This window comes from Taudactylus pleione, unplaced genomic scaffold, assembly GCF_031769625.1.
Source record: "Taudactylus pleione unplaced genomic scaffold, aTauple2 ptg000019l, whole genome shotgun sequence".
Lineage (NCBI taxonomy): Eukaryota > Metazoa > Chordata > Amphibia > Anura > Myobatrachidae > Taudactylus > Taudactylus pleione.
Genome location: NW_028284421.1, coordinates 23322501 through 23336249, shown reverse-complemented (window position 1 = coordinate 23336249; position 13749 = coordinate 23322501). Strand labels below are relative to the sequence as shown.

The following is a 13749-nucleotide window of genomic DNA, read 5'->3' as shown; positions in this document are numbered from 1 at the left end:
GTGCAACATGGTTTTGATAAGGTGTGAAGTTACTGGCTTTTTTTTAATTTTTTTTAATGCTTTGCTCCCAACTCAGAATCAACTACTTTATATCTGGTTATTTTTGTTCTGTATCTGTGTGTGCACTATGTAATGTAAGGCGCTGTGGACCACTTGTGGCGTCTTTACAAGTAAATGAGAATAATAGTATGTATTATGTGGGAAAATCAACACCAGACAAAAGCACAAACGTTTCCGTACGTGTGTTTGTATCATTCATTTTGTTCTTACATAAATCGTTTATCTAAAAAAAAAAAAAAAACTTTACTAGTCAACATTTCGGAGATGGTCATCCCCTTTTCCAAGGTCTCATTACAGCAAATTCACAACCATGCCACTGTGGCTGATACATATAATTAGTCCACATGTGTTTCTGTGAAAGTTTCTGAATCCTATGTACTCTTATTAATGTACAGTAAACTCACTTTAAAAGCAATTTGCTTGCTACTACTTGCCAATGAAACATGGTTTTCTAAGTTTATGGAGCAATGGATTGTAATCTATTGAATCTGTGTGGGTTTGTAGCTTCAGTATGTACTGGGCAGCCATCAGCAGCTGGAACTGGATTGTTGATCTCAGAGGGATGTAGTCTGGAACCCGACGGTCTAAATGCGGACCATCGGCTTCCAGACTGCTTTATCCCGACTAGGGACGTATGACAGGCGTCTAAATCTAGACGCCTGTCATTTCCCCGACGTCTGGAGACCGGCACCCGGCATCCCGATCGAGCGGATGCCGGGCGCCGCAGCAGACAGCCACTGGGAGGGGAGGGTTAGGTTTAGGGCTCCAGAGGGGGATTTAGGGTTAGGCACCCCCCCGGGAGGTTAGGGTTAGGCTAGGGGGAGGGAGGGTTAGGGTTAGGCACCCCCCCGGGGGACTTAGGTTTAGGCAGCGGGGAAGGGGGGTTAGGTTTTGGCACAAGGGGGGAGGTTAGGGTTAGGCACCCCTAAGGGAGGGTTAGGGGGGGTTAGGTTAGTAAATACTTACCTTTAGGACAATCGGGATTTCCTCCTTTGTTGGGCAGCCGCTGTCGGGAATTGAACCGCCGGCCATGCGGTAATACATATCACACCCATCTCAGAGGCCTGTCTTCTAATAATGAGAGCCATCCTACAAATGCAATATCTCTTATTGCCCTGGAGATACTCCTGAAACCACAGCACATACAATGCTCTCAGGGCATGCATAGCTGACACCATACGCTTTGTATGAAAGAATATAAATGTTCCCAAATGCTAACATGAGCAATCACATATGGCAGACTATAGTGGAAATGCCTCAATTTTGACAATGGTGTTCATGTGCTTTGCTTTGAACTTCCACTATTCCAGGGCACAAAGTGTGACTCAGCATGTGACCTTAGTTACCACAGGTCCCCTAAGGACACCAGATTGTATCTATTTGCTGTGGTGATCTGCTTGACAGACAGATCTGTGTGTAAGGGATGTGTTTTAAGAGCACAATGGAGTGAGTACAGTATGTAACATTAATTGATGTCAACTCATTTTAATCTCTCCTGAGAACACAGTGTACTAATGTCAGGGTCTCGTTCATCTGTACATGCTGAGGTGCATTTGTCTATGCTATTGATGAAGCTTATATGGTTCACATTGCATTTTGTGCTTTTTTACGTTCTATTATTCAAGTTTATCTCAACTGAATAATGGAGCAATGTTAGGAGTATGATTGTAAGTGTTCTATTCTATACTCTTTTCTTATGTAGGGTCTTCAAGTAGCCGGTATCCAAACCAGGTGACTCCTAAGAAGAGTGGCCCCAAGAATGGGCAATTTAAGGCTCGAGATGATGAGTGCTTTGGAGATGACTTGGAGGAGATTCCAGACACGGATTTTGACTTTGAGGGGAACCTTGCTCTTTTTGACAAAGCAGCTGTCTTTGAAGAGATAGACACCAATGAGAGGAGAGGAGCAGGAGGAGCAAGGTCACGTGGAACCCCTAGTGAAAGGCCGCCAACATACAAACATGATGAGAACATACTTGAGTCTGAGCCAATTGTATATAGAAGGATTATAGTACCACAGCCAGGTGGAAAGGAATACTGCACAGGTAAGGAAGGATCTGCAATGTTGGCCATACACACAATTTTTGAGCCCAAAATGAGAGGAACATTTTGATAATTATCTGATCTAATTATAAAGTATGAAAGAGAATGTGGTCAGAATATGCTCACTATGGGCATATGTGCACAGGCATTCAATCACACTAACAGGTCCAGATGTGTTATGGAGTGAATGCAGCCACTCTGCTCGAACATTTAGTTTGGTGATCTAGCTTACTAAACTAATGATAGAGTCTCCATAGCTCCTGGTCCTCTCTGTAGCCACCAATGAGAGCTCTGAAATTGATTACTTATGGATAGGTAATCAGCTGCATATACTTGTTTCTTTCCCCACTATGCCCCGTACTTTCCATAATTTGTGTATAATTCCATCAGGTCACTGACTCCATTGGGTTCTCTCCTTCTCAGGCTAATGGAGCTCTTGTTGAGTTTAGCAAAAAGAATAAAGGCAAGTCCTAATCTGGTTATTTTTATTTTGTATCCACCCCTGCAGTTTCCGCCCCGGCCTGGACATGAAGTGCCTGCGGCCGGGACAGAAGAGATACAGGGGGATCCGGAATGGCTGGAGGCCCCCTGTAGACCGGGCAACAGTGTGTGTATTCTGTTTACCACGGCGGCTGGATTGTGTTTAAAAGTATGATGTCTAAAATAATTTCAAAAGGAATTAAAAATAATTTAACTAATACTGTAAACTTTAAGTGTGAACGACAAATACAGAAAAAAATAGAAATGTACATGATTCTTGTCATCCAGTTTTCGGATGTCATAAGTGAAAACTAAAAGCTACTGAAAATGAAACTACTGTTTGTCAGTTATAACAGTTGTTTCAGTGGTTTACTCCAGTATAATACACCTATTGTACACTATAGAAAATTCCCGCAATGTTATTTCCTATTTAGAAGTCTGTGTACTTTTACATGGGTTAATCTATTTTTATCAACAATTAAAAACAATTACTTGGGAGTGCACAAATATTACAAAGAGAAAAAGTCAGATTACAAAATCAATTTTTATAAAGCAATAGGGCCAAGTAAGGTCACCCCTGCATTCATCTGCTAGACAGCCAGTATGATCCATTTATAACTGATATCCAAGAAAATTAATTGTTTGATAAATTTGCAAATTTACATTGGTGCAATCTTTCAAGATGTTTATGCCAGTTGGATGGTTCCTATCAGTGTTGGATCACACATGTAGAAATTCAGAGAGAAACCAAGTAGGAGAATATTCAGAACTCTAAGAGCTCTTACCCACCGCTGCGTCTGCCCCACATTGTGCAAAGCATGGAGACCACCAGTTGCATTCATATTCGTCAGCGTACTTTTACATTGTGGCAAGTCTCTGCTTGCTCCATTTCAGAACGATCTGCAGTTGAAAATGTCCATGGTTGCGCATTGTGTACATAGCCACTTGTTGTTAACATGAGTGTTTACACTGTGCTGTATTTTTTCCATTCATTTCAATGGATTTGTACACCACATGTAACAAATGAATAGGCCATTTACATGACTGGAGCGTCACAGCATTGTTATTTAGTTGTTTCCCCCCATCAATAGAGCATTAGATAGTATCTGATGTGTGATTGGGTTGGTTTCCACTCTGCTATAGAGACAATCTTGCACTTTCCTATTCATTTCAATGTTGTTTCCACATGTAGCAGACATGCTGGAAACCACAATATAGTGAAGTTGAAAATGTTCTAAAGCCTGTGCGTTCTAGCAGGTGCACAGGTGTATTACCAACAATCACATTTTGGATTCACAGGTGAGCTGGAAAACATGAACTGCTTGGGGTCCTGAGGACCGAGTTTGAGAACCACTGCCATAACAAATAGCAGGTAAAATGGGTAAAATTTCTGTTCAAAATAGAAAAGGCTGTGTATTGCTTCCCTACCATTTTCTTCTTGAGATGCAGGGCAGCAGTCTTCATATTTGAAGAAAAAGACCAGCCTTAACGTGAACACTTCCAATACATGTTAATGTGAATGTATGTGGAGAAGAATGCACAGGTTTAAGCTGCTCTCTGTAGAGGACAGCTCGCACACTCTATTGTCCTTCCCTTGAATGAAATGGTGAATGCAAACCCAATCTTAGGACTAGTACTTTATAGGAGTTAAAAAAAAGTAAATATGCAGCAGTGACTGCACTTCAGATTGCAGGACAACTAAACAAAAAAAAGTTAATAAACAAATTTGTGCAAAACATTTGCATTACCTACGAGACTGCAGGGCCACTCAGACCTAGTAAGTCTTCATCAGAAGATCTGTCACCAGGACCTGTGATGTTATATTTTTCTCCTTTACTGCATATTAACCCTCCTCCACCTTTATTTTGTTTACTACAGAGTGCAGAGGGTATCTATAAAAGGTCATTTTCTGCAGTATGTTAGGGTCTCCCCTGGGCAGCCATACTCCAGGCCGCACAGCAGGAGAGCTGTGAGGTATACAGGAAACCTAGTACAGTTTATAAGCTCTGGAGACTAAAGTCTATCAGAGAAGACAATTTGCTAGAGTTGGCCTCCCCTCTCTCTCACAGCTGTCCTCCTGTGCAGTCTGAGGAATACATGGAGCTTTTATAAACTTTCCTTTCCTGATAATTGTACATTGTGCAAGGCACTATGCAGTAAAGCAGTATAACATCAGGACCTGGTTGACAAGTCTTCATCATTTTACCAGTGTAATGGGCCATGCTGTCCTAGCAAGATAGAAAGTAGTGCCCTCACTTACCGCTTTCTTAGTCATGTCATTTCAGTAAATCAGCTGTTTCAGGCATGTTATTTAGCTAATTGTAACACACTGCTTTAATATTCATGTTCTATAGAGGCTCAGTGATGCATAGGATTTATTATTTATCAATACCCGCAATGGATTTACATGCTATTAAAGCATAAGGAAAATGTTGTATGACAAAATGGCCCCAGCTTAGTTCACCTTTCAGAATGTTTGTCGCTTATTTGAATTCTTTGCATCAAAGTGCAGCTGAATAGGGTGACGTTCCTGTTAGCCATTCTCCTGTCTGCTGGGTCTGAGCCTTGCCCGTACTCTAATAGATCTTTCGCTTTCAGCTTCACAATTGACAGAACTTTATTAATCCTGCATTTCATTGTTTTGCTTCTTAGATTTATATCTAGAAGTCACCAGCTAGCTAGTTCTTTCACTCACATATTCACATGTATTCCCAATTTTCCTAAACATTTTCAGAATATCTTGTTAAAACATTTTCGTTTACCAAATTCTATGAACACACTTGTGAAACAGGATTGTTTGTTTAACATAACATGTCTAAGTCCAATATGAAGCAGACAGAAAATGTGCTACTGGGGCATTGTGTGTGTAATACAATTGACCCTTGCCCCTTCCCACAGAGTGAATGATTGCCTTGCATGTGTGTTGCGTGTAAAGAGCTGCTCAATCGATATCTGCCTAGCTTCACTACCAGCTGTAAAATCTCATAGTAAAACTTTGCACACAGCTCCCTACCCTCCTCCTCTCTGGGCCTCTTTAATTGCTTGGCTTCCTGAGCAGCCAGCCCCCCCACCCCCTAGCTTCCTATCCATGCTCCATTTTGGCTCTATTTCAGTCTGTTTAGAATAACAGACAGTACTAGGCCTAGCCACTGGCCCCCACCCCCAGCCCCATGTCTCACTTCATTTTTTGTATGTTTATTTTCACCTTGCAATTGCTAAATCTCTGAGCTTGTGCTCCCTCTCTAGCCCAGTTTACATTATATCCCTTATTACTGAAGGCGAGGTGTGACCAGAATTGCCTTGCGTGTGTGAGGCAGGAGGCGTTACTACTTTACTTGCACACATGTCACCCAGTAATTAAAAGTTTAAACATTAGCTTTAGATTCTCCCTCATTGCGTGACAGGACTATTTCCTTCACCCTCTCCTTCCCTCATTAGGTTGTGTGCTAAACACTGCTTCTTCTCACCCAAAGTGAAAGGGTTAAGCAATGAGCCTGCCAGTTCCTGGAAGTTGCCTTCCTGGTATAGAGTGAGCGTGCCAGCGGGATAGTGCTGTGTGGCACGCAAGGTGTTAGGATAGCATCATGGCAATCTGTTATTAAATATAATTAGTTACTGTGCATATAGTTCAATATATCATTAACGAGGTGTCAGGACTGTACTTCTGTTTTTGGCTGAAAAAAGACCCATAATGCTTAACTTCAAGGAAAAAAGCTTTTATAACCTTAAATTGGCTCAACCGTGACAGCTACATTGTGTAAACATTTGTAGAATTTTTTAAGTGTGAGCCCTAAACCATGTATCACACATGTGGAATGGGGGTAAGGCTTACCTGCCCATGCATGCCTCATTTCTATACCAACATGTTTAATTGGGAGGCATACACTAAAATACTATGCTATCTAGAAATATTGTAGAAGTGCATATTTAGTTCCAGTGTCACATATGTTCATTTAAGTGATTATAAAGCCAATTCTTCATGTCCTAATGTTATTTTATAGGACAGGTGGACAGTTATCGTTTTATTTTATAAATGTGATGTCTTATCATTTTCTGCTAAGCTAATGGCTAATTTACTTGTAATTATTTTATATTTGCAAAAGGAGGTAAAGGCAAAGAAGACTGAATCTTTGTCTGTTCCTCAGACTCTACTTTTCTGGGCAGTCAGTAACTGTATTTAGGGTTCTCCTGAAAACCTGCACTTTGCAGGAGGCTAGGATTGACAGTGACCCTTATAGATGATTGGGCTCCTGCAAAATAACATTGTTAAATCACGTGCCAAAGCCATGAAGGTGTTAAGTAAAAGATTTAGCTGCCCTAAGGAGCCTAGTGGATGAATGAGCACCCGTGTGAATGGAGGATGCGTTGCGTGTGACCAGGGAACAGCTGGGGAGAGCAGGTGCAGCTGGAGTAACCTGTCTGACAGCTCTTTATCCTTCTTTCATTCATGTACAGTGTTCACTGTCAACAAACCTCAGCATACTCAAGGAAATCTAATCAATACTTGGCCATGTTTAACACCTTGTATTGTGGAGACTTCCGTTTGTGGGACGTTCAGATTGTGCATGGATTGGGTTTAGGTTTTAATCTCCAGAGATGCCACTTTCTTTAAGGCCAAGCATTTTAAAACAGTATTCGCAGATAACAAAGCTTTATCTCTTTCAAAACTTCTTTGTACTGTCCTCCCCTAGTACTATTAGTTTTTTCAATATATAAAAGCCATGTATTGTGTTTTTGTTATATATACAATATGTTATTGTAATAACTGCAGCTGAATCTGTATTTGCTGTAGCACTTTTTAATCCTTTTCCTCCTCCGTTAGTTACTATAAGTCTGGAGGAACAGAAGGGCACAGGGCAAAAGTTTAGAGCTTTGGCTGTTGGTCAATCCCATGTACATAACGTGAGGAGAAGGTAGAGTGGTGATAAAGGTTGCCAGCTGCCTTTATCTGAGGTGAGAGGCTTGGCTGCATGCCTTGGCTCTTGTGCCAATTTCTAATCACAGCTGCTAGGCATTCGTGCAGTAGAACAACAGACTCTGCTCCCCATGTGACTGGGGTGGCACCCGTGGTCAAGCATAGTCTACAATGTGTTGCACGCAACTCTGGGAATGTATGAGCAGACAATACATACTTTGCTCACTGCATGGTGTCTGACTACAGATCTAAATCCTTAGTGTATACTATGAATGCATTGTACAATACCATCCTTAAACTATTATTCCAATATGTATTAGCCTCCCTCTAGTCTGTAAGATCTCATGAGCAGGGTCCTCAGAACCTTATATACCATGTCTGTCGTCCATTAGCAACTGTCCAACCTTTGCGCTAACTTTAACTGTATTATTATTATGATTTATATGATGTGCACATGCTCTGATTTGTATAATTATACCTCTGAGCATTTACATGTCCTGACTCTCAACTGTTCTAACATGACTTGTGTGTTCATATTCTTTTGTTTTAGTCTGTTTAATTGTTTCATTGCCCGTCTGGAGCGTGTGGCACCTCATAAATAGACTTTAATGATTTATAACGCAGAACAAGACTTTTCTAAAGTCCTCCAGGGCCCCATGGGTAGACCATTTTCAGTCTTCCTACACTTAGTTCCTCCTGTCTGTTGCAATGTTCATACACTTCCTTTTCTTTGCACTCATTCTTGATGGACTTTATATCCCACAGATTCAGGTCTGGTGGTGCCCAGTATCTCCTACGGCTTGCATAAGAAGCTGTTGAGCGTGGCAGAGAAACACGGCCTGTCAGTAGAGAAAAGGCTAGAGATGTCAGGGGTTTGTGCCAGCCAGATGGCACTCACATTGCTCGGCGGACCAAACAGGTGAGCTAGTGATATATTGCTGTGCCAGTCCAAGAAATGGGAAGTTGTAAAGTAATGTAAGTACTAATTTCTCTCATTTTTGTAGAATTAAAAACATGATGTGAAGACACGGTACAGCTATGTGGCACACGTTACTCCTATTTGTGTCTAGTCCATGTTCTGGGCTAATTGTAGCTGTGATTAGAGATCCCGTGACTGTGTATAGTTATGTGGAAGCGACTTACCGTGGGTGTGAGTATAGCTAAACTGCTTTATATTGCCGTGGCCACTAGCTTTGGTATGGACAATTTCCTGCCACATGAAATAAAAAATACTAGGAGTTATTTTTTGTGAATGATAAATGTGGGTGTTTAGGAAACAGGTAGTTGTACCTATTAGCTATGCAGGGTTCTGCGAATGTATCTTGTGAGTTTTCGCATTGCGCAAGCTTCGAAGTGAGCGTACGCAAACTATGGGCAAGTCTAAGTCCTATGCACGTCCCCCGGCATCTCCAGTTGCGGCTGGCTCGGATTGCTCTCGATAAGCAAAGTTTAGAGAGTGCCGTGCATTGTGCAGAGTTGGAATAACGTCTGCTTTCAGATGAATCTTATGCACTAAGCATAGGGCTGGCACATGTGTGCAATGATGATGATAGTGTATGGATGTTCTGGCCACAGAGATATGCATTTATTAGTTCAATGCAAGCTGGAGCAATTATGGCTGACTTGCGTTCAATTCAAAACGTCTTGTGGTGTCACTAGTTCATGTTGAATTGATAAGAGTACTCGGAACCTACACTTCACCTCCTATCAATTACGTTAGGCCAACTGAAAGTCATGCCTACTTTAAAACTGTCTGCCAGGCGTGCAAGATAAGAATAGAGGAATGAGGCCAGTTCTACAGCAAGGCCTCAATTTCCCACTGTTAAATTGATACAGGTCTGCCTGGAATGTTCTTTTCACACGCAATGTAGATCTTCTGCCCTCCTCTCTTCCTGCTCTCACACCGCTCTGGTAATACCAGTTCTGCAGAGGTTTACAGAGTGCAAAACAATTCAGCTAGCTCGTGCTTTGCAAGGCTTGCGTGTGTATAAACAAGCACAGATAAATTACTAGGTGTGGGCTGGTCTTCATACTGTGTGAATAAACCGGATATCATTACTGCTGCATGAAGCACACTGAGGTCTCTCAGGATTTTACATTTCTGTATGCATTTACTGCCTCATAAGATAAACATCATTAAAATAATTGTATGAATAACACTCATTTCTTTGCAGTCAGTATGGTTATTAGCTTTCAGTATAACGAATAATGCTGTTATATAAAATGTTAAGCAATGATTTTAAAGGCTCAGTCCACCCAAGACTAAAATATAAATTTAAAGTGTAATTAAGAAAAAATAAAATACAATGTTTTACCTTCCTCCAGCAGAAGTCTGATTCGGCAAGTATAAAATATATCAGTTCCAGGCAGGCCATCCTCTAATCTGTCTAGCTCAAATGGGCCTATTTTAAACTAAAATGGTGGCAGTTCGTGCTCTTCCCCTTTGTTTTAATTATGATGGGTACACACCTGGGCAACCTATCTGTCGACCCAGGTATCTGCAGCCCGAGCGGCCGATTGGTACCTGTGTATTGTTTTACCAATCTGACGCTCGATGTATCTATTCTGACATCACAACTGGCATTTATATTTGCCTGCCCAGTTGAGATGTCGGTCACCGGCGGGACCCTGCAGAAAGTGTATGGGTGGTCGGCAGGCCGCCCGTACACACAACCAGATGTACCGATCTATCTGCAAGATATATCGGCATCAGCTGAGCTGCAAGACAGATGTGTGATGTCTGTGAACAAAATTGTTTAGACATATTGTCTGGACACAGCCGCCAGTGCACTACAGATATATTGTTCTGCGGCTGATTGAACGACATATTGCATAGTGTGTACCCAGCCTTAGGCACCCTGTAGCAAGAGCCATCATCTCCAGTGCAGACTTCACTCCTAATGATGAGGCTTTATGTGTTAAAGGCTAGTTCTATTTAAAGTGGAGGTCAGGCCAATTATGTCTTTATTCTAGAAGCTTTCTTGTCCCCTGATTTATCAGTATTTTGGGTTATCTACCCTAACATTTGTATCATTATGTGACTGGCACACCACCGTTCCCTAATCTCAGAGCCAATTGTCAGTAAATGATGAAGTGACTATCTTGCTCCAGGTTGGGTGTCCTGATGATTCTATCTTTGTAGGAAAGAAAACTTTAGCTGTCACATGTCAGTAATGTTTGGGGACTTTGACTTGTGATTCCGGCAGAGAGAGAGATGTACAGTATGAGTAAAAAGAAACTATGGGGTCATTATCCCCGATAATTCTAATGCCTGACATGTTGATAATACAACATTTTTTTATCCATTTTTCTTAACACGAACTAGTGCTACTTAAAAGTCTATGTATTTGCCATGAGGGAAATTGTGTTTCTCTACAAGCAAAAGGACCAGAGTTATATAATGCTACATATTCTCAACAGGAGACAGCGCTCAGACCCCACTGACCAAATATCTGAGACGTAACAATATGCAGTGTTTGTTTTCTTAGCGATTTGCCATTTTATAGTGAGAGCAGTGCTGCAGTTTTCTTTGATGCGCATTACTCATTATCATTTGTTTATATCCATAGGCTGAATCCTAAAAATGTGCATCAGCGACCTACTGTGGCCCTTCTGTGTGGACCCCACATCAAAGGGGCTCAGGGTATAAGCTGTGGCCGACACTTGGCCAATCACGATGTAGATATTATCCTTTTCCTACCAAATTTTGTTAAGATGTTGGAGGCTGTTACCAATGAGCTAAATTTGTTCTGCCGGACTGAGGGCAAGCAGGTGTCAAATGTTAAAGGTTAGTATTTTACTTGGGGTCATCAAGAATTTTGTACTTTCATAAACAACTAGTTTGTTTTCCGGATCACCTGCGCTTCTAAGCTCCATTCGCTATCTATCTATATATATATATATATATATATATATATATATAGTGGTTGTGAACAAAAAGAGAAATGTTTGTGCAGGACTACATTCTCAATGAAAAAAAAAAGGTGTTATTGCCATTTCTCCATATGCAGGAAAAGGTAGCCCATGGAGAAATAAGACACCTCAATTGTTACCTCTAAATACTGCTGCCACCAGAGCCGGCTATGGCGGTAAAGCCTGCTTGCAACTTGCAAGCAAAGTAAACCTGAGCTTCACGCTGCTTTTCAAACAGCACCTCACGCCATAACTTACAGTGCTGCTGGGGCTACATATCCTCTAGGAATACCAGTCTCTTTATATTTGCTGGCTGCTCCTGATCTGACACTCCTGCCCCTTCCGTCCCTTTAATAGCAGCAGCAGTGTCATTGGATTAATAAACTACAGGCATGCCTGGTCTTACCGGCTCAAGCATGAGCAGTACTGTCCATATAAAACACCTCCACTTTACTTTGCGCTGATGCCGTATTGGGAAACTGTATTGGTGCTAAATTTGCTTACATCAGACACTGGCTTTTATGGTGAGGTAGTAAGAAAGGTTAATTTTAAATCTCTTTTATGCAGATTGTGTTATTTTGCACAACAAAACAATCATGTTTTGAGGCCCTAACAGAATCATTTTATTAATGAATCTTCTGGAAGGCTGCCAAAATATGCCACACTTTTTTTTTTTTCCAGTTTGTTAAATTCAGCATATAAATGGTAATTATTTAATAAAATGATCAGAAATAGGTCATGTTTAAATCATATTGTGCTGTCGTCTTTTCATTAAGAGATTCTGGGAAAGCTGTAATATTACCAATTGTATGGGAAGGTTGGGTGTCTGTTCTGAAACCATTAGTTTAAATTTTGTGCTGTTTCTATCTGTTTTATATGCTTCTCAAAATAATTATCAAAGCGTGGATAATGATAAAGTATTAACCAATCAGCTTTTGTCATTTTACAGGCTATGTTTGCAAAAATGATAGAAGCTGATTGGTTGGTACTTTATCTCTCACAATTTTATCGCTCTTCAAGCTTTGATAGGTAACCGCCTTTGGTCTCATATAAAATGTTAAAAAGTTTATAGTTTTTGCATCTTAAAGCCAAGTAAGACCAGTGACCCGCTATTGACACATTAAGCACTATATGTCATATGCAAGATTGGGTTTGACATGCATGGTAATCTGTGTTTGCACTTGCCGTCAGTGCTGGGGTATTAAAAATAAAGGCATTGACCCCAATGTGTTTCCTTTATGGAATGTAAATATATGGGGATCATGCCATGTCCAAACTCTCGGTTGTGATATTGATCGTTGCCAACTGTTCATAATTTCCATGAACAGTCCCAAGATCTAAATGTTTGCCCCTAAAATCTTCCTATTATTCAATATTGGCCACTTGCTCATTATATTTCCATGCTTTCCTTATTTATTAAATCTAAATATTTGAGACATAGAAAAATACTATATCTAAATCCCATGCACATCATCATAAGTGTTTGTAACCTATGGATTTCTGCCTAGGCAGAACAGCAGCTGCTCAGCCATTTTATGGTGGCAACTACATCACAAAGGCAGCAATTTATTTTAAGTATGGTCTTCACTCCAGGTTTTAAAGCTAAAAACAAAACTGCCATATTCATTCACACAAATCACTCTTCCCATGTGTAGGAGGTGACTGTTACTCCTCCTGAGATTCAGAATAAGAGGGATGAGATGAGCAGGCTTCATCAAGTAGTGTATAGTGTCAGGCTCATTTTTCTAAATGTTGTATAAGGAACATTGAAAAAGTTAAATAGATTTCCCATTGTTTTCTTATTATTTAGTGCTGTGCTGCCACCTTGTGGTACAAACAACGAAGCATGTGACTGATTTTTTATCTGCATACGTCAGATACAGCAATATGTATATACTGTTTGATCTCCCATATCCAAAATGCTTAGGACCAGGGGTATTTTAAATATCGGAATATTCCATATTTTGGAATATTTGGATACCATTATGAAATATCTTGGGAAAGGGACACAAATCTAAACACAGAATGCATTTATGTTTTATATACACCTTATACACACAGCCTGCAGGTCATTTTATACAATATTTTCAATAACTTTGTGGCTCAAACAACATTTCTGTACATACGCAAAATTAATTTGTTTCATATACACCTTATACACACAGCCTGAAGGAAATATTATACAATATTTTTAATTTTCTGCCTTTAAATAAAGTTTGTGTACCTTGAACCATCAAAAAGTTTTCACAATTTCAGTCATGCTAAAAAAAAATTCCGTATTTCGGAATATTTGGATATGGGAGACTCTGTGTGTGCGTCTGTGTGTGCGTGTGTGTGTGT

The 13749-nt window shown here is 40.5% G+C and overlaps 1 protein-coding gene across 5 annotated transcripts in view; it reads left to right on the top strand.

The window, feature by feature from the left end:
• The window catches only part of EDC3 (enhancer of mRNA decapping 3), a 59075-nt gene that overhangs the window by 37723 nt on the left and 7603 nt on the right, over positions 1 to 13749 (top strand). For all 5 annotated transcript variants that reach the window (XM_088446176.1, XM_088446140.1, XM_088446168.1 and 2 more), the window contains 3 exons: positions 1763 to 2104; positions 8263 to 8416; positions 11067 to 11284. In XM_088446176.1, coding sequence (XP_088302302.1) covers positions 1763 to 2104; positions 8263 to 8416; positions 11067 to 11284 — 714 coding nt within the window. The remainder of the gene's footprint in view (positions 1 to 1762; positions 2105 to 8262; positions 8417 to 11066; positions 11285 to 13749) is intronic.